Source organism: Kockovaella imperatae, assembly GCF_002102565.1.
Source record: "Kockovaella imperatae strain NRRL Y-17943 chromosome Unknown BD324scaffold_18, whole genome shotgun sequence".
Lineage (NCBI taxonomy): Eukaryota > Fungi > Basidiomycota > Tremellomycetes > Tremellales > Cuniculitremaceae > Kockovaella > Kockovaella imperatae.
In genome coordinates, this window is record NW_019028958.1 from 25,304 (window position 1) to 52,108 (window position 26,805).

The 26,805-nt window shown below is 52.5% G+C and overlaps 17 protein-coding genes across 17 annotated transcripts; 11 read left to right on the forward strand and 6 right to left on the reverse strand.

Moving 5' to 3' along the window:
• The first annotated feature begins 40 nt into the window (after positions 1 to 40).
• On the forward strand, positions 41 to 1,587 carry BD324DRAFT_638955 (cyclin-like protein). The gene is made up of 5 exons (XM_022017177.1): positions 41 to 310; positions 387 to 739; positions 805 to 850; positions 913 to 1,115; positions 1,197 to 1,587. Exons 1-5 carry the CDS (start codon positions 129 to 131, stop codon positions 1,538 to 1,540), a joined length of 1,128 nt encoding a protein of 375 aa, XP_021867942.1. The 5' UTR covers positions 41 to 128; the 3' UTR covers positions 1,541 to 1,587.
• BD324DRAFT_638967 (hypothetical protein) lies at positions 1,588 to 3,143 on the reverse strand. The gene is made up of 5 exons (XM_022017178.1): positions 2,640 to 3,143; positions 2,507 to 2,564; positions 2,235 to 2,439; positions 2,067 to 2,158; positions 1,588 to 2,002 (listed from the first exon to the last, which is right to left on the reverse strand). The coding sequence occupies exons 1-5, from the start codon at positions 2,645 to 2,647 to the stop codon at positions 1,838 to 1,840; spliced, it is 528 nt and encodes a 175-aa protein (XP_021867943.1). The 5' UTR covers positions 2,648 to 3,143; the 3' UTR covers positions 1,588 to 1,837.
• A 16-nt stretch (positions 3,144 to 3,159) lies between these two features.
• On the reverse strand, positions 3,160 to 7,784 carry BD324DRAFT_638970 (hypothetical protein). Its single transcript, XM_022017179.1, has 8 exons — positions 7,399 to 7,784; positions 6,770 to 7,354; positions 5,986 to 6,722; positions 5,687 to 5,933; positions 5,365 to 5,635; positions 5,107 to 5,324; positions 4,549 to 5,066; positions 3,160 to 4,504 (listed from the first exon to the last, which is right to left on the reverse strand). Exons 1-8 carry the CDS (start codon positions 7,499 to 7,501, stop codon positions 3,521 to 3,523), a joined length of 3,663 nt encoding a protein of 1,220 aa, XP_021867944.1. The 5' UTR covers positions 7,502 to 7,784; the 3' UTR covers positions 3,160 to 3,520.
• A 40-nt stretch (positions 7,785 to 7,824) lies between these two features.
• On the forward strand, positions 7,825 to 9,397 carry BD324DRAFT_638975 (putative methyltransferase-domain-containing protein). The gene is made up of 6 exons (XM_022017180.1): positions 7,825 to 8,112; positions 8,164 to 8,548; positions 8,586 to 8,727; positions 8,761 to 8,841; positions 8,876 to 9,008; positions 9,048 to 9,397. The coding sequence occupies exons 1-6, from the start codon at positions 8,009 to 8,011 to the stop codon at positions 9,298 to 9,300; spliced, it is 1,098 nt and encodes a 365-aa protein (XP_021867945.1). The 5' UTR covers positions 7,825 to 8,008; the 3' UTR covers positions 9,301 to 9,397.
• BD324DRAFT_209271 (hypothetical protein) lies at positions 9,214 to 10,768 on the forward strand. Its single transcript, XM_022012183.1, has 4 exons — positions 9,214 to 9,499; positions 9,542 to 9,708; positions 9,748 to 10,070; positions 10,107 to 10,768. The coding sequence occupies exons 1-4, from the start codon at positions 9,414 to 9,416 to the stop codon at positions 10,371 to 10,373; spliced, it is 843 nt and encodes a 280-aa protein (XP_021867946.1). The 5' UTR covers positions 9,214 to 9,413; the 3' UTR covers positions 10,374 to 10,768.
• On the reverse strand, positions 10,361 to 11,715 carry BD324DRAFT_653938 (putative pseudouridylate synthase 4; the record flags this gene model as incomplete). The annotated part of the gene is made up of 4 exons (XM_022018726.1): positions 10,361 to 11,153; positions 11,192 to 11,402; positions 11,441 to 11,613; positions 11,648 to 11,715. 4 exons carry the CDS (start codon positions 11,713 to 11,715, stop codon positions 10,361 to 10,363), a joined length of 1,245 nt encoding a protein of 414 aa, XP_021867947.1.
• A 249-nt stretch (positions 11,716 to 11,964) lies between these two features.
• BD324DRAFT_653939 (P-loop containing nucleoside triphosphate hydrolase protein) lies at positions 11,965 to 14,051 on the forward strand (the record flags this gene model as incomplete). The annotated part of the gene is made up of 9 exons (XM_022018727.1): positions 11,965 to 11,977; positions 12,016 to 12,069; positions 12,115 to 12,182; positions 12,221 to 12,479; positions 12,519 to 13,022; positions 13,060 to 13,181; positions 13,215 to 13,483; positions 13,518 to 13,999; positions 14,035 to 14,051. 9 exons carry the CDS (start codon positions 11,965 to 11,967, stop codon positions 14,049 to 14,051), a joined length of 1,788 nt encoding a protein of 595 aa, XP_021867948.1.
• A 169-nt stretch (positions 14,052 to 14,220) lies between these two features.
• BD324DRAFT_653940 (hypothetical protein) lies at positions 14,221 to 14,722 on the forward strand (the record flags this gene model as incomplete). Its single annotated transcript, XM_022018728.1, has 3 exons — positions 14,221 to 14,286; positions 14,331 to 14,606; positions 14,645 to 14,722. The coding sequence occupies 3 exons, from the start codon at positions 14,221 to 14,223 to the stop codon at positions 14,720 to 14,722; spliced, it is 420 nt and encodes a 139-aa protein (XP_021867949.1).
• Positions 14,723 to 14,825: 103 nt separating this feature from the next.
• On the forward strand, positions 14,826 to 16,815 carry BD324DRAFT_584711 (putative cystathionine gamma-synthase; the record flags this gene model as incomplete). Its single annotated transcript, XM_022013701.1, has 4 exons — positions 14,826 to 15,008; positions 15,049 to 15,821; positions 15,857 to 16,198; positions 16,236 to 16,815. 4 exons carry the CDS (start codon positions 14,826 to 14,828, stop codon positions 16,813 to 16,815), a joined length of 1,878 nt encoding a protein of 625 aa, XP_021867950.1.
• A 54-nt stretch (positions 16,816 to 16,869) lies between these two features.
• BD324DRAFT_653942 (hypothetical protein) lies at positions 16,870 to 17,454 on the reverse strand (the record flags this gene model as incomplete). Its single annotated transcript, XM_022018729.1, has 1 exon — positions 16,870 to 17,454. The coding sequence occupies one exon, from the start codon at positions 17,452 to 17,454 to the stop codon at positions 16,870 to 16,872; it is 585 nt and encodes a 194-aa protein (XP_021867951.1).
• Positions 17,455 to 17,553: 99 nt separating this feature from the next.
• On the reverse strand, positions 17,554 to 18,811 carry BD324DRAFT_638996 (hypothetical protein). The gene is made up of 3 exons (XM_022017181.1): positions 18,108 to 18,811; positions 17,954 to 18,060; positions 17,554 to 17,919 (listed from the first exon to the last, which is right to left on the reverse strand). Exons 1-3 carry the CDS (start codon positions 18,582 to 18,584, stop codon positions 17,664 to 17,666), a joined length of 840 nt encoding a protein of 279 aa, XP_021867952.1. The 5' UTR covers positions 18,585 to 18,811; the 3' UTR covers positions 17,554 to 17,663.
• A 134-nt stretch (positions 18,812 to 18,945) lies between these two features.
• On the forward strand, positions 18,946 to 20,223 carry BD324DRAFT_639000 (hypothetical protein). The gene is made up of 5 exons (XM_022017182.1): positions 18,946 to 19,221; positions 19,265 to 19,398; positions 19,436 to 19,493; positions 19,550 to 19,698; positions 19,743 to 20,223. The coding sequence occupies exons 1-5, from the start codon at positions 18,972 to 18,974 to the stop codon at positions 19,980 to 19,982; spliced, it is 831 nt and encodes a 276-aa protein (XP_021867953.1). The 5' UTR covers positions 18,946 to 18,971; the 3' UTR covers positions 19,983 to 20,223.
• On the forward strand, positions 20,224 to 22,700 carry BD324DRAFT_639017 (hypothetical protein). Its single transcript, XM_022017183.1, has 11 exons — positions 20,224 to 20,323; positions 20,446 to 20,510; positions 20,567 to 20,591; positions 20,641 to 20,679; positions 20,729 to 20,734; positions 20,771 to 20,918; positions 20,959 to 22,054; positions 22,100 to 22,233; positions 22,273 to 22,316; positions 22,356 to 22,429; positions 22,480 to 22,700. The coding sequence occupies exons 1-11, from the start codon at positions 20,288 to 20,290 to the stop codon at positions 22,619 to 22,621; spliced, it is 1,809 nt and encodes a 602-aa protein (XP_021867954.1). The 5' UTR covers positions 20,224 to 20,287; the 3' UTR covers positions 22,622 to 22,700.
• Positions 22,701 to 22,866: 166 nt separating this feature from the next.
• On the forward strand, positions 22,867 to 23,988 carry BD324DRAFT_639029 (hypothetical protein). Its single transcript, XM_022017184.1, has 2 exons — positions 22,867 to 23,491; positions 23,541 to 23,988. Exons 1-2 carry the CDS (start codon positions 22,895 to 22,897, stop codon positions 23,964 to 23,966), a joined length of 1,023 nt encoding a protein of 340 aa, XP_021867955.1. The 5' UTR covers positions 22,867 to 22,894; the 3' UTR covers positions 23,967 to 23,988.
• Positions 23,989 to 24,175: 187 nt separating this feature from the next.
• Positions 24,176 to 24,754, reverse strand: BD324DRAFT_584827 (hypothetical protein; the record flags this gene model as incomplete). Its single annotated transcript, XM_022013710.1, has 3 exons — positions 24,176 to 24,254; positions 24,325 to 24,406; positions 24,472 to 24,754. The coding sequence occupies 3 exons, from the start codon at positions 24,752 to 24,754 to the stop codon at positions 24,176 to 24,178; spliced, it is 444 nt and encodes a 147-aa protein (XP_021867956.1).
• Positions 24,755 to 25,029: 275 nt separating this feature from the next.
• Positions 25,030 to 25,941, forward strand: BD324DRAFT_666222 (hypothetical protein; the record flags this gene model as incomplete). The annotated part of the gene is made up of 4 exons (XM_022018914.1): positions 25,030 to 25,296; positions 25,334 to 25,593; positions 25,629 to 25,674; positions 25,711 to 25,941. The coding sequence occupies 4 exons, from the start codon at positions 25,030 to 25,032 to the stop codon at positions 25,939 to 25,941; spliced, it is 804 nt and encodes a 267-aa protein (XP_021867957.1).
• Positions 25,942 to 26,110: 169 nt separating this feature from the next.
• Positions 26,111 to 26,728, forward strand: BD324DRAFT_653949 (hypothetical protein; the record flags this gene model as incomplete). Its single annotated transcript, XM_022018730.1, has 6 exons — positions 26,111 to 26,308; positions 26,352 to 26,372; positions 26,411 to 26,431; positions 26,473 to 26,484; positions 26,523 to 26,576; positions 26,612 to 26,728. The coding sequence occupies 6 exons, from the start codon at positions 26,111 to 26,113 to the stop codon at positions 26,726 to 26,728; spliced, it is 423 nt and encodes a 140-aa protein (XP_021867958.1).
• Between the last annotated feature and the right edge of the window lie 77 nt (positions 26,729 to 26,805).

Sequence of the window (26,805 nt, forward strand, 5' to 3'; positions counted from 1 at the left end):
CAAATCAGACAATTATTTTATTCATTGTTCCGCTTTGCCGGACGGACCGTTTGAACGAGGAGATGCCGTTCTGTTCGCTCTTCAAATCTCGTCTTCCTATCCTTGCGTGTCTGAATTGAGTTGTAAAGATGACGACTGACGCTGCTTCGGCCTCGTCGATCCACCTCAAACGGTACAAGCCGTACTTTACGCCTGCCGAAGTAGAGCGATTATCAGCCAAGCAACGGGGCAAGTTGTCTGTATCTCGCGAAGAGAGATCTAGGCAACAAGCATGTGGGTTTATTGACGCTGTAGGCGTCCGATGTGGATTGTAAGTGTGACATCGAGCTGTTCCTTTGTTTGTTTGCCTATCCGACTTGTCCGGCTCACCGCTGTTGCCTCTCCAGTCCTAGACGAACCATTGCAACTGCTCAGACGCTTTACATGCGATTTCACCTGTTCTTCCCTTACAAAGATTTCGCCTATACAGAAGTATCCCTGACTGTCCTGTACGTCTCGTCTAAACTCCACGATACACTCAAGAAACCTCGCGATATCATTTTGGCTTCGTACGCTCTTCGATTCCCTCAGCTCGTGAAGAAGGGTCAGGTGGATATTGGCGCGGTGGACCAAAATGTCCTGGAGGGTGAAAGACAGCGAGTCATGAATATCGAGAGGTTGGTGCTTGAGACCATGTGTTTCAAGTTCGGTGTCCATTTTGGATTGGGATTGGTCGTCAAGCTGAGTAAAACGTTGAGAGGTGAGCAGAAGAATCAAGTTCTGAGCGACACACAAGGAGCCTCAACTGAAGAGTGATTTGATCAGTCCAGAAAGACCTCTCCCAGCGAGGTTGGCGAGTAGCCGTGGATTGGTGAGTGAAGTGAAGAAATCAGTTGAGATAGAACAAGCGCTTAAAAAGGACTCATTCCATAGCCATCGCACACACGCTCCGCTTTCTTTCCCTCCTCATGTCATCGCCATCGCTTCACTGTATACGGCTTGTCTACTTCACATGGGCGATCAGAGCAAGACGTCGTCTGCAGAAATGGACAACCAAGCTAGAGACGTGGCTTCCCTTTTCGGCAACATTGGTTCTTGGGAACAAGCGTATCATACATCCCATGCTCAAGTTGACGGTGAGTAGATTTCGGTCTTCTTCTTTTTCGTCTTCTTCCTCGAGACTGACTTGCGGCGGCGACTGACTCGCTTCTGAACAGACGTGACCCACGCCATCCTCGATCTCTACATCACAATCCTGTCTACTCCTCCCACAGACCCCTCCGTTCTATCCACACCATCTCCCGTTTCACCGAAAGATCAACTTCCATCGTCCAGTCATCACCCGATTTCCTCATTTAACACCGCCTACAGACTGGCCATCTATTGGACAGCTCAAAGACTGACCGAGCTCAAGATTCACCTGAGGGACAAGCGGCCTGGTGTCGCGGTCGTGCCCCTGAACGCTTGGCCACTTGTGGATACGCCCGGTCAACCTGCTGAAGCCGAAGGAATGGGCAGGAATGATGCGACAGTCAGGTTCGTATGGGACCAGGCGGTCTGAGCGAGGATGGTCCGACAAAGAGGTCAGCGTTGATACCATACGGCTGTATGCAAGCAACCGATGCATTCAGGATATCATGATGAATTGGAGTTGGATTATAACGTATTCGAAGAGAAATTATGGCTACAGCGCACCGGTTAAGGCGCACCAACCTTGAGAATGGGTAGGAGAACAAGGCGAGAAGCTCTGATGACGATGATGATCTATCAGAGTGACTATACTTGATGATGGGCGGGAATTTCTAGGATACAGAGAGGGACATCGTCACGAGTTGACGAGATCGACGATCGATTTCCCTTAGTGAGCTGGGGCCTTGTCGTTGAGATCGGCGTTGGCAAGCTTTCGCTCAGGGATGTTGTAGAGGTCCTTGCCCCAAGCTCCGTACTTGCTGACGAGGGCAGCGAGGTATCCAATGTAGATGAGGTCGAGACCGACAAGGGCGAAACCGAGACCGACGGTTCCCTAAATGGGGGTGAGACATGTCAGCAAGCCAGTCCCAAACACGGAGGAAAAAGGGCAGACTGACCCTCAAGACTCCGATACAGTTTCCATAGTTGGAAGCAGAGACAGGGCAGTAGTTGACGTTGTGCTTGAGGGCAATAGCAGCGGCATCGGCACCTGCATGAAGGGGATTGTAAAAGTCAGCTGGAGAGTTTCCTCATCACCTTTGATCGTTGATGATGGGTTGACTTACCGACTCCAAAGAGGGCAAAGAAGAGCATAGCCATGGCAATGTTCTTGGCTTGGTAAGCCACTCCCTTGGCGCTAGTGACAAAGTATCCCAGACAGTAGAGCATGTGCAGGATACTTCTGACGAGAGAAGCGGCAATGGCCGGAGGGTAGGTCTGTGTATATTGGTTCTCGTGGACCTTGACAATGTAGATGACGTCGAGGACCATCTACGAGGGAAGAGCAGCGATTGTCAGTATGAAAGGATTCTGGAGTGTACATTTGGTCACCACTCACGTTGGAATAAGCCACGGCGAGCAAGAGACCCATCATGGGAGATTTGATAGACGCTAAGCTACACCAGTCCGAGTCAGCCTGGGGACAAGGGGGGCCAGCAGTGAGCCGAACGGGACGGCCATTCAACACTCACCCGACCATTGTGAAGATGCTTTCAGAGAGGTGAAGAGAGAGGGGTCTGACTGGAAAGGAAGAGTTTCGAGTGCTAGATTATCAAAAGTGAAGAGGGAAGACAGAGACAGAGAGAGAGAGAGATGGATGAAGAGAGAAGGGGATGGGTCGGTCAGAGTCAGCGTCAGAGTCAGAAGGGAATTCCCCTCCCCAGCTTGAGAAATTTATTATTTTTATTCGTCGTTGTATTGCTGAGAATAGGTCTCACTCATACTATCTCTCTGTCTCTCCTGTCTTCTGCCCTGCTGCTCTGCCGCCCGCCCGCCGTTCGATGACGACAGTGGCAAAATTCTCATTGCGTCGACACAATTCCATCATCACCGATTACTGATTACTAACCAGAAAGAGATCTCTGATTAGGGACATTAGGGCCATGTTCCTAATCTGATAGGTGGCTAAAAATCCCGCACTGTGACCGGCGAGAAAAGAGGATTAGCAAACGATCGATTGGCTAAGAAAAGGTGGCGCGTTTTGCCGAGCGACTCGGCAGCAGATGCAATCAATCTGATCATGATCATCTCAAGATTTGAGGCCGGCAACATATTGGTTCTGTGAGAATAGTTCTACGCAAGCAGATCTCGATTGTCTAGCGGCCGAGAGTTTCGAGCACATCTGATAGGATCACTGACACCATCACTGCAGCAAGCTTCTGTCAAGATTTGTTATTGATGTCAATAGGGCCAAGGCGATTCTGCTTGGCACCCATCTCTGCCCAGCCTACAATTGAGACGAGGCTGAGAAACAGACAGACAGGCTGGATGAGTGAATGAATGGCCAGCGAGAGGCGGCCAATGTGTGACAATGTCTTCAACAGCCTCGATGCAACCGTATGCGGATGCTACACTACCATGGATTCTCCGTGCCGTCCGCCAACTCTTCCTCCTTCTTTGAATATCCCCTTCCTGAGGCGGGAGCGACAAGTCCCACAGGATGAGGTCTAGCAGGAGGAGCAGCACGTAATGGTAGTCCTGAGACTGGTCCGTTATCCAAAGGGGTCGTCAAATGACCTCCACCACCTCCTGACCAAGCGTTGAATCCGAAAATGGAAGACGCAGAAGCTCTCACAGGCGGGGAACTCATGCCCTTGTCGCCGCCCCATGGAGAAGTCTCCCTAGGCATAGGTCGTTCCCAAGAAGGTAGATCATCAAGAGATAGACCACCCGTGACGCTCGCCAAGCTCTTGGTGATTTCATCGTGGTTGTCCAACGGAGTCGACATGTAAGATGAACTTCGGCCGACAAGTGGTGGTGGCGATGGCGTTGCAGAGACATTGGGGGAGTATGGCTGTTGAGCTCTCGATGAAAAGTCTGCTGGGGGAGGGGCAGATCCAGCGCGGTCGATAGGCGGAGTAGGCTGAGGTGGGATCGGCGATCGAGGTTCTTGCCGAGAGGCATCGGGCAATGATTCCACGTTGATGTCTTTGCCGAGCTCTTTCGAAATGGCAGCAAAGTCGAAGCCTGCTGTTTTCGGTATTGACCTGATGGCAGCCGCTTCCTCTGCCTCCATCTTGGCACGTTGTCTCTCGGCATCTCGAGAGCCAGTCTGTGTCTCTGGAACACCGAGATCACCAGTGTCATCCTCTCTTGGAGGCAGATCATCTTCGTCATTGTCCTCCCGTGGTGGAAGATCTTCATCATCTGCTGAATGCGCAACTCGGACTGGCTCTGACAGCCCTCCAGCAGCATGAGGCGTACTCGTGCCAGATAAGGATTGTTGAGCTCCGCCTCGCCGAGGGAATATTCCCAGAATCTTCTTCTTTTTCTTTTGAGTCTCATCCATTTCATTGACAATCGTCCGCTCTTGAATCGTCATGTCAATCTCGGGATCCTGCAAAGACATCAGCGCATTGGCCTTGCCTTGAATCAACTCACATCAGGCTCATCAAAGTGATCTGCCGTGACGGGGAATCCCACCCGAGCCAACAGCTGAGGCATACACGATCGATAACTCATGTGACCGAAAATGATATCCGTCACATCGACGTTCTCCATCCCGGGAGTCACTTCGACCGGTCGTAAACCGGCGACTGTATTCAGACCTCCAGATGTTGCTCTGAACAGGTATCCCAGCATCCAATCGTTGGTCGCGTATCCATTGACGAATCTCCCCGCGACGACCGACCGGACATCCAGCCAAGTCTGTCGAGATGCAGTCAATGTCGCGCCAAAGATGAAGACATCTTGCACCAGCCCAAAAGCCTTGGCTCGAGCGAGCTCCACCAGGGCGTAAAAGATGACTCGAGCGCCCAGTGAGAATCCGATGAGATTGATAGGTCTCACACCGGCATGACGATTAATGATGACATCGGCCAAAATCAGGCCCGCAGCTCGAGCACGATCCAATGCGTTCGACCAAGGATTGTCGATGAGGTAACCGAGTTTGGTGAGGACTGCCTGTCAGACCAAAGCTCATCCCAAAAAGTCACTCACTCATCGGCCACTGCAACGCCGACATTAGACCGTACATGACAGTCGCCTGCAAGACTTGTTGACCGACTTGGGTCAAGATCTCTGATGTCAGGATCTTGAGAGCATTACCCATTTCGTTCATCATCTCCGGTTCCCAAAGTACCGACAACACATCGCCAGTGACGGGATCAAGAACGGAAAAAGGTAATCGTACATCGTCGACTTTGCTAGCCATGAACCTACATGTCATCAGGCTCAGCTCAACCCCTGTCGACTCACCCTCCGACCGTGATGATACAGCTGACACGGCGATTGTTGTGCAACGGTCTGAGCTCGAATGTCCTGACTTCTCTCGTGCGCCTGGCCATGCCTCTTCCAGCGATATTCGCACCAGTGACGATACCTCCCGTTGTGATCATCGCTGCACCTCCTGCTCCGGCCAAGAATCCCGTCGTGCCGGTGATACCGACAGTCGCAAAAGCAGCTCCAAGCCCAGCGCCAATGACAGGGGCAAGCAACCCGGCACTCAATCCGATGATCAGTCCACCGCCTATAGCACAGCATCAGGTATGTCGAGCTGCCGGGAATGTAGAGGACTCACCGACTGCGGCGGCCCCCATCATAGCGTATCGTTTCCGTAAAGCACCCTTCCGTCTACCTTCGATAATGTCACCCTGTTCTGTCTTTTCCAGATTCTCCTCGATCTCCAAAGCATCCGTTACCCGATTCTCAAAGCGCACCACGTCGAGCCACTCAAAGCCGAGAGCTTCGGCAACGCGTTGTAAGAACACTCGTGAACGGGCGTCAAAGACCGAGTCGGCGATCAAGACCAGGAACAGGTCGCATAGCTGATGTGCAATCAGTAAAATGGGCCTCATGACCGCGCGCCGCGGTACTTACCACTGTCCAACGGATATCCAACGTGACATGTTCATCGGCATTCGTCAATGATGTCGAGACGCCAGGCAATGAAGGCAGTCCCGAGGGTTTGGAGAGATCTGTGGGATCCGTCTCGACGTCATTTGCGTCGTCGGCCTCGAGCGGAGATATTGTGTGTTCTTTGGAACTCTTCTCGGCGGAAGACGAAAGGTGTTGGGTGGGGGGTGGCGAATTTTGCGATTTGGATGGAGTCTCCAAGTGCATTGGGGACGCTGGTGGCGGTTGCGCGCTTCGAGGCGAGCCGAGATTCCCAAGATCCCCACCATCATCATCTTCATTGTAGGACGGGAGTTTGAGCATTGTCGGTCGTCTGCTGGAGGAGGAAGCGACGGGAGGAGAATCGAGTGAGAAAGGATCTGATGTGGAGCGAGTGCGTTCAGGCATCACATGGCCTATATCGTCATCGCTGTCGTCTCCGAACGGCTTGAGAGAGTTTTGCCTTGGCATCGTAGGCCGTGGCGATGGTGAAGGAGCTGGTACTGGATGGGACTCGACAGGAGCTTCGTATGGCGGTGGCGGAGGTTGATCCCGTTCCTCCTCTTCCCTCTTGAATTCTTCAGCCTTTTCATCCTCTTCAGCTTGTTTCTTAGCTAGCGGGTCGAATTCGGGATTCTTGACGGTGTGGGTCGTGGTCAAAGCCGGGACGAGATCCTGAGAATCGACACCGTGTTCAAGCAGGGATTCAATCATGCGTTGTTCTGCAATCTGATCAGCGTCCGAACACCGCGTGAGGAGATGTGCCTACCCGCCGGGTCCAACTCCATGTGCTGGAACAACCTCGCCATGATCTTTATCAACCACAGATTGGCGCTTTCCACGACGGGTACATCTCCCTTTCCCTTCCCTTTCGTTGTTGTTCCTCCGCTCGTCCATCGACTTGCCGCTTTAGCATGTTGTCCCTCCCATCCTCTGCCTGCATCCTTCACCATCCGTTTAGCCACTAGAAAGCATAGTCCAACGTAGGCTATCCTCTGACCTTCCGTCAAGAGCTCCTTCGTAGCTTGCATCTGACTCAACGGTGTCATGGCTTTATCCTCGTCAAATAGGAATCTGGTACGCATATGGACTTGTTCAGATTCTTCATCTTCGTCCAGGCGAATTCTAGTGTAGTCTGACTCGTCGAGCGCAGCTTTCTGTCTCCAGGAATCCGTCAAGAGGGTGTCGGCATCGAGCTCGAGGTGGGTTCCAGTCGCGTTGGAAGGACCTGCCGCTGAAGTCTCATCACCTAGTCCTAAGAGTTGAGGAGGAGGTCGATACGGAGCTGCTCGAGGATCATCCGTGTCCCCTTCATGTCCTGTCACTAGATCCTCGGACCGTACCACGGGCATATCTGCGTCATGTTAGTGAGGGACACAAGGAAACTGCCCGACTTGCCCTGCCAGCCGTCGTCATCATCATCATCATCGTCGACGGGTTCCACTATCCTGGGAAAGGATCCAGATCCAGGCTGATTGGCACGTCTAGGGGACGGTAGCATGATCGCGAGAAATGACCAAGAGGTAAATTCCACTCGGTCATGCGATCAGATGGGCTAACTCAGACATGAGCAGTGCGGCCGTCGTCCCGGTGTGTGAGGGATCGGCTGGCGTGTGGCAAAGATGCGATGAGTGGATCGTCAGAAGGACCGAGAAGCTTTTGTGTTGTCTGTCTGCTGCCGAGGACGTTTGTAGTCTGTGTTCACGGTCGAAGATCTCTCACGTCGGCGGGTTTGAAATAAAGGGAAAGCTCAGGCGGATTTCTGAGTGGCACATATCAGTTAGGCCAAGAGCCAGCCAGGGCTCACTCCATCGAGTCTGAGATCCGGATCTTATGGAATGAAGTTCTGCTTTGTTGCATGCATCATTCTGTGGAAGCGGGCGACATCCTGTGTTGACTAGTCCTTCATTGAGCTGAGCCCAGCTCAGCTCAGCCTTGTCAATGGCCGGCGACTGAATGTTGGCTCAGATTTCGAATTCGTTGATTGCCTGAAGATTGCTTTTGACTCATGTACTGGTATCTATCCTTCCTTCGTCCTCCGCCAAAGAGCGTCTCAGTCACAGAAGACTGCATTCAGATAACTCCTCAGATCGCAAATGATCTGCGAACAGAGTGAGTTTACCCTGCTGGAGCGCCTCCAGAGCGTGACGCTGATATCCACAGACTTCGATATGTGCCTACCGACATAGGATATGTCTGGCAAAGGGTCCAACCGGCATCAAGTCAAGATGATGCTCTCGAGCACTTGACGACCTGGACGCCTCCTCAAAGCACCTATAAGACCCTTTCGGTTCCACTCCCCACCGACGTCAAGCCTGGACAATCATGGCGTTTGGGTTTAGAGACCATGAATCCAGATGGACCGAATGTCCCTTCATTGGCGTCTTTCGCCTGCCCAAATCCCCCCATCGTGCCTGTGTGGAGTGCTCCCATACAGTTCATTCAAGGCGCTGCTCCGGCCGTCAAACAGGATCGCATACAGCGAGAGTGGATGATCGCAGAAGACACTCTCAGAGTAATTGAACAGACTTCATTCGATTTGGACAAGGTACGCTTGACACCTGTGGAGCGATGACTGAACGCAGAAAATCTGGGACTCTGGTCTCGCACTATCCGCATGGCTTTGGTATCACCTCATCGACCATGCTGACAGACTTCCCAACGATGATGGCGAAAAACTCCTTTCTCGTCTGAGAGATCCAGAGGATCGGACAATCCTCGAGCTAGGTAAAGCTCGCGTGCTTCTAAACTGACACGCAGGCGGAGGTACCGGCTTGGTCTCACACGTACTCAGACAAGCTTTTGACAAGCTCGGCTGTCCGATCGTGACCACTGATCTGGGTATGTTTGTCCGGGGTGCCGCGCTGACTTGCAGACACTGCCATACCTCTGATGGAGGAGAACATCGCCTTGAACAGGACGCGTGGACAGGGACCGATAAAGGCGCAGATACTGAACTGGGATGAACCTCTCCCTTCGTTGCAGGATCCCTGGCCAAGCATTATCATGTGAGCCGCGTCACTTTACCATGCTGAAATCGGTCGCAGCGCCGCCGATGTGACGTATAATACCGCCTCGTTCCCGTCGTTGTTGAGGACCCTTTGCAGCCTGATGAAACCGACTTCCGCCGTCGAAGCGCCGATGCTCCTGCTGGCGTACAAGGAGCGAGATCCAGGAGAGCGAGAGCTGTGGGAAATGTTGCGCAAGGAGGGCATACGAATGACCAATGTGGACGTCATTCAAGGTGCCGAGGAGGAGGGCGTTGTAGAGCTATGGGTGGGGTCAGTCGAATCACCATGAATCCCGTCCAAATATGTAGAGATAGTTTCATCGAGAGCCTCACGGGGTACGCCGGATCGTAAAAATGCGCTGGGGAATGCATTTCAGCTATAGCACATTCTTACTTCACGTCCATGGGTCTAGTGGAGTATGAGTCTGACGAGTCGGAGGATGAGAAACCCCCTGAGAATACGGTTCTGCCAGTGAAGACAAGCAAACGGTGAGATTCGGTCCAGGGGACGAGACTGATTTTCAAGGAAAGCGCTCCCAGGTCTCCCGGAGAGCTACATATCCAGTCCGTCTCCTCTCCCATGCCTGACTTTGCTAATCTCCCAGGGGATCCGCGCGATGATCCTTCTCTGCATCAAGGCCGGAAACGGACCCGTCCATTCGTTGACGGCGACCACGACGCTCACGTCTACATCAGCTGTAGGGTTGAACCTTGAGCCTGTGACGCACTGACGGCAGTGAGCGTCTCAAATCGTCTCAGGCAGGCACTTGAGAATATCATTGCTCGAGCTCGTGTACTGTGCCCAAACATCACCCTCGTATCTCTCCTGGAATCTCAGTACCTGCATATCTCCCTGACTCACCCGCTCCCCCTGAGACGGTCTCAAATCGAGCCAGTTGCAAGCTCTGTCACCCGCTTATTGCGCGCATCGGCATCGCGACCGTTTCGACTGGCCTTTGCTGGCGACCTAAAGGTCTACTACAACGGTCGTCAGACTGGAGGACAAGGGACAGGCGGAAGAGCCTTCTTGGCCTTTCAAATCGGTGCTGGGCATCCCGAGGTTAGTTGATCCCTGCGTATTCACTCTGAGCTATAGATCAACGACCTGCTCGAACGAGTGATACACCCCGTACTTGATACATTGCACCTGCCAAGGTACCATACCAATCCCGAGTTTCACGCGTCCTTTGCCTGGTGTCTGGACACTGAAACGCCAATATCCCAGGCTGTTGTTCGGCAGCTCAACGACGAGCTCAAGGACGCCTTCCTGTTGTCTCAGCCGACCGACGGATGGCTCATTCACGAGCTCATGTACAAAGCCGGCAACACCCTCCGTAGTATTGCCTTACATCACCTGAAATGAGCCGCATTATTGGAGCTTCTGATGACGGGGATCGGGACGTCTATGAACCATCTGAGAACCTGCTTCTCCCACTCCATCTCCGGCCGATCCATCCGTCTCAACCTCAATGCCTCTTCGCTGAACTGCTCCCGCACTTGCTTTGGATCCGTGCCCGCTGCCAACAGCTCCTCCTTTTCCCTTGCCTCATCTGCCAACATGACTTTACGCTGAGCCAGTGCGTCCTCCCAGACTGACCACGGTATACAAGCTGTTGTAGGCCGTCCTTTGGCAAACGATTCAGGTTGCTCTTGATTCACCATGGCCTCTTCGCTCGTCTCTGCTATATCCTTCTCATCCAAGACAAATTGACCCTGTCTGGTCCTCCTGAGCAGGACCACATGGGCTCCACAGCCAAGCAGCAGACCCATATCATGGACAATACTCCGGACATAGGTCCCTCCAGAAACTGTCATCCGCACACGGAACGTTGCGGGTCGTAAACCAGTCTTTCCAGATGTCTCTGGGAACTCGGCACCTATATCAGGCATCGGCGGCTCAGATGTCGAGGACGCGTGGACCAGTTCTGTCAGACGACGAAACACCCTCTTGTCCTCTTCCGTCAGTTGTTTCTCCGGCCAGCGATAGTCGTGCCCTCCATCTCCAGGAGACTTCGAGGCGGGTGTAAACTCGAGGAGCTTGATAGAGACCTGACATTGCCTTGTAGGGATCGCACGGGGAAGGGGTGTGTTCGATCGTGCGTATTCGTACAAGGGCTTGCCCTCCATCTTGAGAGCTGAGAAGCTGTGGCAATCAGACTATGTATAAAAGCGTGAACCCACATCGGAGGCGTCTGGGTGATGGTTCCGTTGAAAGTCTCGAGGGCTTTCTCCACGTCTGTTCTCGTAATAGAGTCGAAATCACCTGTTGACAACACCTCGCCTTCAGAATCCATTGTAGTCGTTGCAGCGCCGAGCAGCCCAATCGCCTCGTATTCTTTAGGTCCCTCCAAGAGTTCCTGCAAATGCTTGGTACCTCGATTGATGCCCACGACTCATTCGTCAGCATCGCCCCTAGACTTGCTATCTCACCTAATACTCCATCTGCCAGTGGATCCAACGTCCCTCCTTGACCAATCTTCAGCCCCTTGTCCGTCGTGTTCCGTTTCCTTTTGCCCTTTGAATTGTGAAACTTCATTCGTTCGGGATCATAGAACAACTTGGAGTCGATGAGCAGAGGGCTGATCCGCTCTAGGACTTGCATCCTAAGTGTCAGCTGCGCAGCAACAAAAGCCCTACGAGCTGGGTCCAGAGGGCTTCTCAATGGGGAACAGCCCATTAAGCGGCAGCCTTGGAGATTTAGGCATGGTAGGGGTTTGACGATCCTCAGAGTCGCTGCTCGGTGATCGTGTCCAGAGGGGCGGTCTTTGAGTCCACGAGCGATCAATACGTGCGGATCCAAACGTGCGAATCGTCTGAAGGATGAGTGGTCCACTGTCTCGCCTCGCCCCTGTGAGCATCAGAGAAAATGGTCAAGACAAAAAGTTCGCTTCCTCCACTTTTGACGTCCAAAATTTTATTTACGCTGTTGATCTTTGACCTAGTCCTACGCAACGATGCCAAAGCATAGTGAGTCGGATCTGTACGAGTCGACTGACGACATGCAGAGCAGTCAGGGCATGGTGCGCGACACAAGGCATATGCCTTGCCGTCCAGTCAGAGTGAGTGACACGGCCACTCAATAAATACTTCTAAACCTCCAGCAGTGAAGAAAGACCTTGGTGTGCCTAAGATCAAGCCATCGAAGCAGGTAGCGGGGAATTCGACGGCTCGAGTGAGCAGCGCCTGTAAACTCGCGCTGATCGTCTCCAGAGCGCAGCACTCCCCTCGATGGTTGACTTTTCCGAGCATTACGAAGCTGGCCCATCGCACCATGCTTCCACATCATCTCGCGATTCATCCGCGAAAGCCTTCATGAGAGAGCTGAGAAAAGTCATCGAGAAGAGCGATGTGATCATCCAAGTATTAGACGCTCGTGACCCTGAAGGAACGAGAAGTCGATGGGTAGAGGACGAAGTGAGAAAACATGAAGGACAAGGAAAGAAGCTTCTCGGCGTCATCAACAAGATCGGTGAGTCAAGCGTTTATTCTCATCGCGCTGATCTCCCAGATCTCGTTCCTCGAGCCAATCTCGAAGCTTGGATCAAGTACCTTCGACACTCATTCCCCACAATGCCATTCAAGTCGTCTACTCAATCTCAACGCCATCATCTATCTCAAAACTCCGTTCCCGTTGCGTCCGCCTCAGAGTTACCGACGACCGCCTCCTCCCTCGGTGCTCCTGCTCTCCTCCATCTGCTCAAGCAATATGCTCTCTCTACACCCCATTCAGCCCTTACTGTAGGCGTCGTAGGATACCCCAATGTAGGAAAATCATCCTTGATCAACTCTCTCAAGCGAAGTCGTGCATGTGCCGTCGCTGCCATGCCAGGAAAAACTAGAGTAGTTCAGGAAGTCGTCTTGGACAAAGGCGTCAAGATCATAGACTGCCCAGGTGTCGTCTTGGAAGATGTAGGCAGAGAAGGAGTTGACGAAGAGAGCAAATCAAGGAGAGCAGAAGTCATGCTGAGAAACTGCATCAAGCCGGAATCAGTCGACGATCCCATTTCCCCTGGTAAGGTCATGATTCGTTTGGCGTGGCTGATCCTCAGTCGAGGTCATTCTGGCAAAGACACAACCGGAGCAGATCTGTAAACTGTACAACATTCCACCTTATGACGATGTTCGAGACTTTTTGATCAAAATAGCACTGACAAGGGGTCGACTGGGCAAGGTGAGCATTGACTTTGACCTGACTGACGGCCAGGGTGGTATACCAGACCTTGAAGGATCCGCCGTTTCAGTTCTCCGAGATTGGAACAGTGGCAAGATAGCTTACTACACCAAACCTCCTGCGGTGCATCCTTCCTCTGCACCACAACAACACGGCGACATCGCCATGGACGGAGACCAAGTTGGGGATGCAAAGATCCTCACAACGCTCAGTGAGGCTTTCACCCTCGAAGGGCTCCTGGACCAGGCAGGTGATGAGGCGGCGTGGGAAGGACACGAGGAGCCCACGATGGCGGTCGAGAGGTGAGCTGCCCTCTGAGCCGAGGCTCATTTTCAGCGACACGCTTCCCACACCGAGTACCCAGCCTATCCCATACGTTCCGCCGAGGTTAGACTCAGACTCTGAATCCGACGACGACGCCGACGTTGACGCCGACGTGTCCATGTCGCCTGATCTTGTCCATCGACAAGGCGCTCCTATCGCCTCAAAAATGTTCACAGCGGAGGAGCTGGCCATGCTTCCGCCCTCGATTCTCGATCGTCAAAAATCCAAATCTCAAGCTAAGAAAGCCAAAAAGCGACTGGCGGCTGCTGAAAGGACAGAGGGAGAGCTCATGGTCGGGTTCATGGATATGGGGATCGAGCGACAAGCTATCGATGTGCCATCACTGCCTTCAAAGAAGCAGAAAATGCGAGCCAAAAAGGCCAAAGCGCAAGCTGAGAGACTGAGACAATTGCCGAGTGATCGAGAGGCCGACGAGGCGGCGAGGAAAGAGCAGGACTTTGCAAAATTTCTGAGCACCGTAGGGGATGTCGATGGTGAGTGGACCATGATATCCACTGTTGACTCGCAGTGGATGAGGAATTGTAGCGTTTATCATGTGACTTTGCTCGACGTGGCCCGTCAACATTGATCACATGGTCAGCTGATCAGCCTCGTCATGCGGTGATCCAAACAGCAGCCCAACTGACAAAGACCTGGCGGTATTAAGCTGGATGTCCTCCTTCATGCACACATTCGATTCGCCCACTTCTACATCATGCTGGTCATTTCGTTTTTCCTCAGCTTGTTATTGACCCACGCTGCTCCCGTCAGGCACAGAGAGGTTCGTCCTGGTCGTAGTGCTCCAAATACTAAGCGCGCCCCCAGAATGCCAGCGTCTCAAGAGCTGTCACCACACCGTCCAGCACCTCCTTAGACATACCACCCGCCTCTCGCAAGCGTCACTTTCCCATTCTCGAGGCCCTGTACCAGACTTTTGATGCGTATGACTCTACGCTTGACTCGACACTCTACGCATCTCATTTTGACCCTCTCAAGGATGGTAGTGGCTGGCCCTACGCATCAGGATCAGGTCCATTGATGTATGTCGAGCGAGTCTCCAAGCGGAACATTCAGAAGAGAGGCAGGGATCTGGTTATTCAGGTAAGACGGCTAAAAATAATGTCCTGACTCGTCTACAGGATCATGCTATTCAGGGTCTGCAGTATGCGGGAGCGATGGAAATGTCAGATGAGGATGATCAGCCTGTTTGGGTGTAGATCAGTACGGGGACAGAATCTAGCCCGATTTCCGAAAAGAAAAAATCATTACCATGCATATCGCGTCAGAACGAGTCGATGCATTTCATCCTGCACCAACACAATGGCAGTAGCAACCCGACCGATCCCTCTCGGCGGATCAGTCCCTGCTGATACACCCCATGCCATCTCAGTCTCGTTACCCAAATGGGCAGATAATGTGGGCTACGAAGAAGGTGACAAGCGAGTCGTTGGGGTCATGGAGACTGGTTATCCGAGGTTCTTCATCCATCGGAGTATTCAAAAGGTACAGGTCCTCCCTCTTACATGTGCTGATGTCTTCACAGCTCGCCGCTCTGTGTGAAGCCAAATTTGGTCGAGACAACGAGCGCTGTATACTTCTGCCCTCTCAGAGGGTTGCTCGAGAAGCCAAGGCGTTCTTAGCCTCGCAAACGATCAGCTCTCGCATCGTAGAATTCGCCGTTTGTCCATCTCAATCTCTCCCGTCTTCATCGACGAGTCACAACATGGACATCATCGAGCTCCAGATCTTGCTCTTTGACAAGGAAAATTTCCCCTTGGCGAAATCTTTCTGGCAACATACAGGTGATGGCATTAGCTCGCGAATGGCCGAAAAGGCCTTGTACCTTCTCGGAGAGACACCTGCAGGCAGTACCGCTGCCTCACCCACTCTTGATAAGGATCCCGGGATCCGAAGCTCACGCAACAGACACTATTCTCGATACACCACACCCCTGCCCTCTACTTCGCAACAGAACGCACAGCAGACAGGGTCAACGGATGATCAAATAGTGGAGGAAGAAAACCTCACGGCGGAGCTCTCGACCTACCTCGAAGAACGCTATGGACGGAATCTACCCACTTTCAATGCCCCTTTAGCCAAACAAGCTCTCAAGCGAAGGATCGCAGGAGGCCTCTTGCCCTCTGATGAGGGATTCGGTAGTGCCGATGTAACGCGGGGAAAAGGCAACAGCATCGTCAAAGAGGAAGATGTCTACTTGTATCCTGGAGGTATGAGTGCCATCTGGCACGCTCATGATATCAGTCGAATAGCAAGGAGGGCAAAAGGTGAAAAGGAGGGCAAGAGTGTTTGCTTTGGGTGAGTCGATGACGGGACGTCGACTCACACCATAGCTTCCCGTACACCGATACGTACAAGATCCTGTCCAAGTGGGGCCCAGGATGTCACTTCTACGGTCATGGAGGTGCTGAAGACTTGGCTGCATTGGAAAAAACGCTAGAGACACAAAACGACGGAAAGATCTTGGCACTGTTCGCTGAATTCCCCTCGAATCCTTTACTCCGATCCCCAGATCTCGTCCGGATTCGAGAGCTCGCTGATCGGTATGGCTTCATCGTCGTTGTCGACGAGACGATCGGGAATTTTATCAATGTGGAGATCATGGAATACGTCGATATTGTGGTCAGTAGCTTGACCAAGATCTTTTCCGGAGATTCAAACGTTATGGGCGGAAGGTGAGTGAAGGACGATGGACGTTTATTGACGGTCTAGTCTCGTTCTCAACCCCAATGGTCCTCACTATGACGCATTGAAGTTTGTCCTGGACGAGTGCTACGAGGACCTCTACTTTGCCGAGGATGTGGTCTACATGGAGAGGAACTCTCGCAACTATCGTGAACGGATCAGGAGGGTCAACGACAATGCGTACGATGTGACGGAATATCTCCATTCACGATCCTTGGATTCTGGCCCAGGTGACAACAAAGTCATCAAGAAAGTCTGGTACCCTCGATACTCATCCCCAGAGACGTACGAAAAGGCCCGTCGATTGCCCACGTTGGGCAAAGGAGGGTATGGAGGACTTTTCTCATTGACGTTTACATCACTGGAAGCCAGCCAGGCGTTCTTCGACGCACTGCAATGTGCCAAGGGACCGAGTCTGGGGACGAGCTTCACACTCGCTTCCCCTTATACCATCCTCGCGCATTACCTCGAGCTGGATTGGGCCGCTCAATTTGGCGTCGAAGCCGGTTTGGTAAGGATCAGCGTGGGACAGGAGGACGGACAGGTGTTGAGGAGCTGGTTCGAGGCTAGTGTCAAGGCTGCGGAGGAGGCTGGAGCCAGGCGCTAGGAGTCCTCAGTCATGCTAAGCTTGACCAATGTGACCTTCCATACGTTATACATGTCACGTCTTGCCCTCGAGCCCCACCACAGGAACCGCCAAGCACAATCCGATCCAAGCACTAGTGACGATGATGACAAAGATCCAGATATCCCGAATGATGCTGTCGTAATATGCCCTGAGGATAGGATCTTGAACCACACGTTCCGGTCCAAACATCTTGACGACGCCTAGCGCGGTCCGGCCAGATTCATCTTGAACGTTTCGGTGAGAATCTCTCGTCTTCTCGATGAGGTCGGTGATCTCCTTTGTTGGATCCTGCTGGTTGAGATGAGGGTACGCAAGGATATCATGCCGATCGGCTGGATCGAGTCCGGACTGGGTTTGTGCGTTTCTGTGAGGGATCAAAAACTCGCTCGTTTGCAGTTCGGCACCGCCTGTTGATCGACCATGAGGTGGACGGAAGGTAATGAGAGGGACGGTGGTGGCGCGTGTATAGGGTGAAATCGGCGTGGACGAGGACGAGGGTGTTGAGGGATAATACTGGGTGGGCGAAGACAGTCCGGGAGTATGTATCGTCGAGTCGCTCGCTGCGTGTCTGCCGGTGTATTTGGGCTCCCACTGTCCCTCATCCCATGGATAACTCATGCTCAGATGTCTTCCCGAGACATGATCCAGATGGAAAAGCAACCCGGTCGTCAAGACGTGACGGACTGCTTCACTATAAGGCACGACGTCTCAAAGGTATGCACAGTACATCCCTCGCCTATTCATTCTCGTGAAACCCAAAGGACTCTGTCAGAGTAGACTGACTAGGTTGTTCTGTCCTCTGCCCGACCTGCACCCTGCTGATGACCTCATCCTTCTGCTGTACCGTCCTCTCTCCTTGCCCACTCGTCAAGCTCCCACGGCTTGATCTGCATACTGCTTCGTCCCCAGACATGGCTGCAGAAACCTCTATAAGCTGAGTAGAGCGATCCAGAACCAAACCAGACAAAAATGGCAGATGGGAGTCGAATCGCACGTTGAGAAAAATGTGTAGGCTTGAGGAAGAGCGTAAGGAGGACAAAGAGGATGATACCACAGAGCAGGTCAAAGGCTCCGACCATGCACCTGGAGTGAGCGGGATCCTGTAGACACCACTCACCAGTATCCTTGTTTCTTCCAATTGGTATTAGATCGAATGAGGTCGATAAACCTGGGCAGTGATTGCATCTCGAGCGTGCCATACACCTCGTCATAGACGGGTCGAAACTGGAGTAATCTCTTTGAGTTGACGGTCAACACGCTCGGTGCCTTACCACTTCAGGCGCTGTGCTTCGTCTCAAGCAAGTGCCTACGAATCCTCTCAAATCATCTGTACAGTTCAACTCTCTGGTCGCACCATGTTGGAAAAACGTAGCGAACGCTCGTTGAGCCTCATCCCGCATAGGCTGATCGATCGGGTCGAGCCATGAATCAGGCGAGACTGTCAAGTGGGTAAATGGATCGTGTCGGTGGTGTAGTTCAGTCAGAGGAACAGGAACTCGATGAGTATCGGAAGCTTGAGCCCATCGATGAGAGTATGACCTGAACCAGAGAACAAACAGGAGATTCTCCAATGTCATTTCTCTCTTGGCGAGGTAGGATGCAAAGTCTGTGAAACTTATCGGGGGGCATGTATGACCATTGAGGACGTGCGCGAGTTTGATGTCTTCCAATTTCGGTCTTCGAGGTGGCTTGAGCTTGGCTGATCGCGTCGGTCCTTGGTAGGCTTCGGGAGTTGAATTGGAGTCCATTGGTTCTGAGGGCTAGGAGGTATGAAGATGAAGCTCACGTTGAAATGTACAAGTCAGGTTGTCAGGGGGGTTTTGACCCCATTCCTTTGGGAATGATCGAGTCAGCAAGCGAGTCAGCCCTTACAGTCTCTCGATACGCCAACTCGTCAACTCAAGACATCACTCGTACATGAGGCCACCTAGAAGAGATACGAGGTCGCTCATTCCAGCTCTTTGTTGCCCTCCCGCGAATATGAGACGACGGTACATAGAGGAGGAGGGGGACAGATGCCCATCCCGCCTTATCAATTGACCTCAGCTGCCACGTCATTGCCATGTTTCTAGACTTTTTCCGAGCGCCTGCATATCACACATTTCGAGCTCAGCTTCAACGACAAGAACTCATCCATGGTCAAGATGTCCGCACTACCCCGACAATGCCTAGCATCGTCCTCCCGCTACACACTGAATCACCCGATCCACATGGCTTACAGATCCTTCTCCTTCTTTCCTCACCGAACTCCTCCTCCACCACCTCTCCCATTCTTCTCTCCTCCGTCCCTACAGCCATTCGCACCAGGAGGCTCGCCCGAACCGAGCAAAGACAAGACACCGAGAGAGGAGGAAGTAGACGATCACGAATGGGAGATCCGAGCGGGTGAGTGGTGGACATGTCGCGTGGACTCAAGGACGATTCATAGCAAAGGCCACATTGCACCTGCAAGATTCTATACCGAGGTTCTTTCAACCTGAGCAGACCACCTCGGACATGTTCCCAGCGGACATCTTTAGCGCGAACCTGATCCTCAAGCTACCACCACCGCTTCCGCTCAAGGTGGGTCAGGCCAGAAAGACCTCTTGCTGATTTGAAGACGTCCTCCCTGACCGCTTACTCTCTTGTGTCTACCCTCGCACGAAGTGGAATGCAAGGTGAGCAATGCTAATGATTCTCTCATTCCGGCAGCATGTAGCTGACGTTGTTGCAGCACTCCACTCGGACCTCCGGATCAGCCTTGATCGAATGACATACAATTCGCCAACCTCTGTCGCTCTGCCAAACCTCAATGCCAAACGTCAGAGACAGATCCGTAGTCTTGTCACTGTCAGAGGAAAGCCAAGACTACCAGGCGGCATGGTAGGTGTATGGTGACCCGAGCCTAAACTCACGCTCTACTCCAGGAAGCAGTGTGGCACACATCCTCACTCTACACCCTATCTCCATACTCTGGTCTGATCATCTCTCACGAGGTCGAATCTATCCGACCCTTACCCGGCGAAGGGGTCGCGGAATGGCTCAGGAATAGATTGAGAGGTTGGCGCAAGGAGGAAGACGCTTTACCAGTGCCTTGCCCCCGAGCTGTTCCAGTACCGAGTACTTTGGAGATTCTGAGGTTCTTGGAGCGTCAAAGGAAGTTGTAGTCTGTTGTTGTGCATGGGATGTGATGTCGTGGAGCCTTTGCCTCTTTAGCCCATGTTACGTATCGCGACACAACACCATGCCCGTAGGTCTCCTTTCTCATCTGCGTCACATATCTTGAGATGAGCCCGGGGGCCGAGGCGCCAACATTTTTTTCACGCCGCCCCATCCCGGTCCGGACGTTTCAAAGAAGTTGAAAATATTTATCACATGCAAAAGTGATCATATGATTCATCATCAATATCATCTCTCTCTTGTCCATACATTTTACTCACACCACACAGAGTTGACAGAGGTGTGCTACAGGATGCCTTCGAGAAGGCAGTCGACATTAGAAATGGACGTGAGTATTACTCCTCCTCCCCATCTCGCTCGCGGTGTCTCGGCCTGCTCAGCCTCGGATCCGGGCATGGTGGAGTCGGCCGGGAATTCCCGATGGAGTACAGTAGCACTGATTCGATACAGGATGATGACCCGTTGTCTGGAATGGGTGAGGACGATGGGATTGAAGGCAATATCAAGGGGTCTGCGTGAGTATTCGGTGACACCACACACACACTCTCTTCGGCTGAGGCAAAAGTGGCAGGTCCAGCGAACAGAGAAAGCGTCAGGTATGCGCCGCTTGTTAACAGATCGAACGTGAACTGATCCGATTCTCAGAACCGGGCAGCTCAGAGAGAGTTTCGTATGCGAAAGCAGGTGAGTCCTTCCCGGATGACGCAAACATCATCGCTGACACCCTTTGCAGCAATATGTAAGCACATCCTCCGCCGCACTCAACCGACACCAGGTCCGCGATCTCGAAGCCCGAGTCGAAGTTCTCTCCGGAGACAAGGAAGAGCGCGTGGAACTCATGGTCCTATTGATTCGAAATCTCCTCAAGGAAAACAAGGATCTCCGAGACATGGTTAAGAATATGGCCTCATTTGTCGGAGAAGGTCAGTCACATCTTCAGCATCACATTGACCCTTTTCCCAGGTCTGGGATCCTGTCTTCCCCGTCTCGGTCTATCGGCTCCCCAGCTCGATGCGATCCTGAACCGAGCCGACACAGATACCGCCTACGACGCGTTCATTGCTCTCAAGGCGTCCAAAGAATTGGAAGAAGCTAATCCCGGGATCCCGCTGGGTCTCGTAAGGAAGCGGGAGGGGAACCCCTCGGGATCAGCGGCGAAACGTAAACGGTCCTCGGTCATTGACCAGGAAGGTGGTCCACCGACTGGAGACAGTGGTGGGGTGTCCAATCGCGATGAGCCGCCTCGCGGATCATCTTCCTCGGTGCCTCCTGCTGGCCACAAGGATACACCTGAAGATGTCAAGCCATCTAGCGACGCGATCAACATGCCCGGCCCTTACTCTTACCTCTTTCCCGATCTCGAAGCGTTCGCTGCGAATCCTGCTCAGCCGATGAACGGTCTAGGGTTGATGCCTGGCCAGCCTCAGACACCGTTCGCCGCTCCATTCCCCCTGACTCCCGGCTATTTCAGCACGTTCCCTCTCGGTGCAGGTACAGGAATGACTCCGTTCGCATCGCAATTCGGTCTCGGAAATTACATGGCTCCAGCGGCTTTTGCCAATCAAATAGGATCCATGCCTGGTCCTTCGGCTCTGCCCAGTGTACCGTCGGCAGCAGATTACCTGACTGGATTTGGTCTGACCTTGCCACCAGCTCAACCCATGTCTGCATTTGCAGGAGGAGCCAGACCTGATGGAGGCGATTATGCCGCTCGACATCCACCAGAACCGCCCGCCACGGAACTATCTCGGACTTCTTCTGGCAACACTCCTATCAGATCTACTACAAATACCCCACAGCAGACTAAACCTCAACCATCTGCACCTGCGAAACCACCCGGTATGGCAGAAGAAATGGACCGACAGAGACGATTACGAGAGGCCGTGGCGAAGATCAGCGCTGCGAGTTCTAAAAGAGGTCAACAGGATACAGAATTCACCCCTGCGGAAATTGTCGAGAGAGCGTGTATCCATGCAGAGGTTCAAAAGGTCATGCGGGAGTCTCACATGGACGACAGGACGACGGAAGCGTTTAGACTGACTGCATATCACTTGTTCAAGTGGGTCATAGCCGCTGACGAGGATGTCACTGATTGGATTTCCAGCTATCGTTTGAATCATTCCTATGTATTGCCACCCTCTTTGACACCGACTCCCATCCAGCGCACAATCCCTCATGAGTATGTCATTGACGGGATGATCTACCCAACGTTGCGTGATCGGATGATTCTGCTTCGGGGTGAGTCATACTGTTGATAGCGTTTGCTGAAAGATTCAGGCCAATACGATCTCGTCTCTGCTTTGACCGATATCGTCCTACAAGTGAGCTAGATCAATGTGTCCCTCGCTGACCCAGGACAGACCCGAGTTCATGGAGACGATGTCTTGAATCATGAGTATTGGGAAATCGGGGAAGAATGGCTGAGAAAATACTCGTGAGTCATCTGGACCTCAAGCGACATTAGGCTGATCGGCTCTTCAACAGATTCCTCGTCGACGACACCATCCTTGATATATGCAACAAGTGGAGAAAAAAGCGTGGAGACCCTCCTGTCATCCTGTCGTCTGAAAGTCAGCACCCTTCTGAAGCTGTGAATTCTAGTTGGCAACATACTATCAAGTCGTGACGGCCTCATTTGGCCGAACTTGTACCCCATCTTCTGTGTCTGCGGCCTTATGTATCGCTATTGCATGGTGTGTCAGCCTCTAGTCTTGATGTCCATCGTCAGACGGTCAGTCGTACCCGATTGTTGCGGTCTCCATGAGTTCCGCCGCCCTTCCTGGACAATGGCCGAAGGTCATCAGGTAATTCCGTGAAATCCGGAAAGGTATATAAATACAACCGGTAGATCATGGATGGTGTCTGAGTGCCGGTTCACCCTCACCCTCAGCCCTCCATCATGCTCGATACGTCAGGCAGTATCGTGGTCACTGGTCCTCAGGGCGGTATGACCTTACACTTCATAGAGTCTTACTATCAGAAACACCCCGACAACCACCTGGTTCTCCTGGTACGAGATCCATCCAAAGTCTTGCCTTCGCTCTCCACCATGTCCAACTGTACCATTCTCCGATGTGATCTGTCCGATTTATCGAGCGTTCGCCAAGCGAGTCAAGAGATCACCGATCGTGTAAAGTCTGGAAAATTATCACCTATCGAATGTCTCGTCGAAAGTGCTGCCGTCCAAGTCTGTGGACCCAACGGACCGCGAATCACTCAAGACGGGTATGAAGAGACGGTAGCTGTCAATCATCTAGCACATTTCATCTTGACTTTGGATCTCTTACCGTCCATGAAGCCCCAAGGGAGGATTGTCATCGTCGGAAGTGATTCCCATCGACCGAATTACAAGTTTATCAAGATTGGACCAAAGTACAAGCCGATCGAGTCCTTGCTCAAGGTGGAACCTGGTACAGACCCTTCAGGCTCAGGTGTTGATATTGGAATGGCAAGGTACTCAACGAGTAAACTGCTTCAGATGATGACGGGTCACGAGGTGAGGTCCGTGGAGCCTGCAGAACGCCAGATGCTTATCCCATTGCTAGCTCGCTCGACGGCTCAAGACCTCATCGAAATATAAAGGCATTCACGTCGTCATGTTCAATCCGGGATCCATGGGCGGTACAGGTCTCTTCCGAGATAGATCTTGGATCGGTCGAGTGATCCTAGGCTACGTTCTAAATTGGACCAGATTACTCAATTGGCTTGATCCAGCCTTGATGGCATCTCGAAAGGAAGATTCAGCGGCTGTCCTTGAGAGATTGGTCGAAGATCCTTCGTACGCTTTGACCGAACCTATCGACGAGGAGGGACAAACGATCTCGGGTGTAGGCGCCGGTGCACCTTACTTTGACTACGCTGGGAATCAAGCTAGCACACTGGGAGAAGCGAATGAACAGGAGAAATGTGAGGAATTATGGCGAGATTCAGCGACTCTGTTAGGGTACAGCGGAGAAAAGGCGCTGATCTAAGGGGTTTGAAGTCCATGTCACATAGACCGTAGACTTTGCATCCTTTGTCCCTGAGCTAGGACTACCCTTGTCAAGCATTGCTGATGCAACATCCGATGACATCCTTCAACGATCACTGATGAGAATCCGAGAATGACCCCTGCCGCTCTCTCAAGGACACCGCCGGTCACATTCTCACCTACATCAACGCCGTCGCTCCGGTTACAAGTCTACTTAGAGGCATTCTTCACCCCTGCTTCACTTGTAAATTCAGTTGGAAAAGACTCTCCTCGTCTTTCCATCTTCCACCTGGTGCAGCGGTATCAGCCACAGACCCAGAAAGGCAGAGTAAGGCCTGTTAAGTGACTCTAACGCTCACCCTTTGTTGATGGAGAAGAAGCAGTTCGGACATAGGTTGTGCATGAGCACAATGTTTCCACAAGCTGGGCAAGTTTTGAAATCTGATGTGCATCAGTGAGCCGCGGGGTGTTTGGCAGACGTGCTCAGGATCTCGTCCTCAACTCACTCGTCTTGTTCACTAATCCTTTCCCTGCAAGCTTTTGCATCTTCTTTCGATGAGATACTTTCTTTTTCGGAACAGCAAGTAGGATCGGAGGGATGAGCTCGAGCAAGGATTCGAGACCAGGGACGAGGGACATCCATCCCTTTGATGCGATCGCATTTGACCTGGAGACCGGAACTGGCATATCCATGTTCGAGTTTGAAGGTGAAAGGCAGGAGGCTGATGAAGATGGTTCGCAAGGCATAGACCAGGCTGGGCGGAGATAGGGCGTCAACAGTCTCGGCATCATTGATCCCATGCTGAAAGACACAGGCTTGGAGGCCAAGGAGGCGAGAGGAAGGGCTGCCATGCTGCTCAGCGTCGTGTATGATCGCGAGTCACACAGATCATGCGAGACGATGCAGCATTTTCGATCCATCCGCCACGTGATTCACTTTTCCACGGTGACGCTCCCTACGTTGCATCTTTCTTGGTGCCTGGCGTCATAGATCGCGATCGCCGGTGGAGGTCGTCCATCGATCCTGTAGCTAGCTTGCATCTCAGATGCACTTCAGAAGCACGATGTCCACAGCGGTCATACAGGGTAGCTCCGGAGGCCTAGGATTTGCTCTCACGCAACATGTCCTCAAGCACACTTCTCTCAACGTATTTGCATTGACTCACCGGTCAGCGAAAGAGCTACAAGAACGGCTGGGACATCACGAGCGTTTGACCGTCTTGGATAGAGTCGACATCAGAGATGAAGGGACTTTGGAAAAGGCTGCAAGTACAGTGAGAGAGAGGCAAGGAAACGATTCCGTGAGATTGATAGCCTGCTTCGCGGGTGTCGTGAGTACAACAACAACTCGTCACCGCTGAACGGCAGCTCGAGCCCGAGAAATCCTTGAGAATGATCAACCCTCAAACTCTTCTCGACACCTTTCAAATCAATTGCATGGGCCACCTATTGACCTACAAGCACTTTGTGCCTCTTATTCCCAGCAAAAAAGCCTTTGCAGAGCTGAAGTGGGATGAGGATCCGGCGAAAGGACTCGTTGCAAAAACCAATAGTCTGTGTTTCTCGTTGAGCGCGAGAGTGGGGAGTATAGAGGATAACAAGAAAGGAGGGTGGTACTCTTATCGAGCGTAGGTGGTCAAGCTCCGTTCCCACTGACGTCCAGATCAAAAGCCGCGCTCAATCAATTCATCCGAACGCTGGATCACGAGGTGCGCTCGACACCTTCGGTGTGTGCTGATCTCTAGCTCGTCAACAAGTCCTCCTCTGGCGTCGCTATGGCTTATCATCCCGGGACTGTCTTGACTTCATTCACACGACCGATCCTTGGAGCCAAAGCAGAACCGAATCCAGACAAGGGACAATTCTCAACGGATCAAGCTGTGGAGCACCTCGTCAGTATTATGAGCAAAGCATCGAGGGAACAAGAGTGGGGAGGCAGGTTGTGGGATTACAAGGGAGAGCAGATCCCCTGGTAGGTATCACAGATGATGTAGTGTCAGTCCAAAGGTAAATCTCGACCTTTGTGTATCACCATCCTTTGACCACTCGAGGGATGAGTTGTCAGAGAGACTTTGACAGATGAGTTGTCGTTTTCAATCTCGATTGCTGCCAGAGAGATTAGAGCTAGCTCTACGTCCCTGGAGTATGGCACCGTTTCCCACAGGGCATGTCATTCTGAGACAATTTGGTGATGTCGGCGGCTCCTTGGGAGGAGTCGCCAATACGATAGGTAACGGCGCTGCGGGGGCAGTGGAGACTGTGGCAGACGGGGCAGGTGGTGCTGTCAACACAGCGGTGGAAACTGCAGGAGGGGCCGTCCAGACAGCAGCGGGCGCGGTCGGTGTGAGTAAAGCAGGTGTGGGGGAACGTCGCTCACCCACCCTAGGGTGCTGCAAACACTGTGGCGGTGAGAACTGAAACCCTTGCCAAGCTGACAGTATTCAGGGAGCTGTCCAGACCGGAGCAGTGAGTATGGCTCAGCACAAAATATGCTGATGCCATGACAGGGGCCTGTTGGGGTGAAGGTTGCTGTCAGGTCCGATGACTGACGATATAGAGTATAGCAGATGATGTCAGTCAAGTTGGAGCTCTTGTCGGACCACTCAAAGCCGTGAGTCATCCAAAAGTCCGCGACCGACCTTGCAGGCCATGGACTTTTGGAAGAACAACAAGCAAGACATTTACATCGGCAAGTCGTGCGCCGGTCGCCAAGTTGACTTTGCTCAGGCGCCATCGTCCTCATTGTCGTTCTATCACTCTTGATCATCGGCAGTTGTGTCTGCTGCTGCGTAGGGTGCTATGGCATGTGTTGTCGGCGCGATGATCACACCCATCATGAT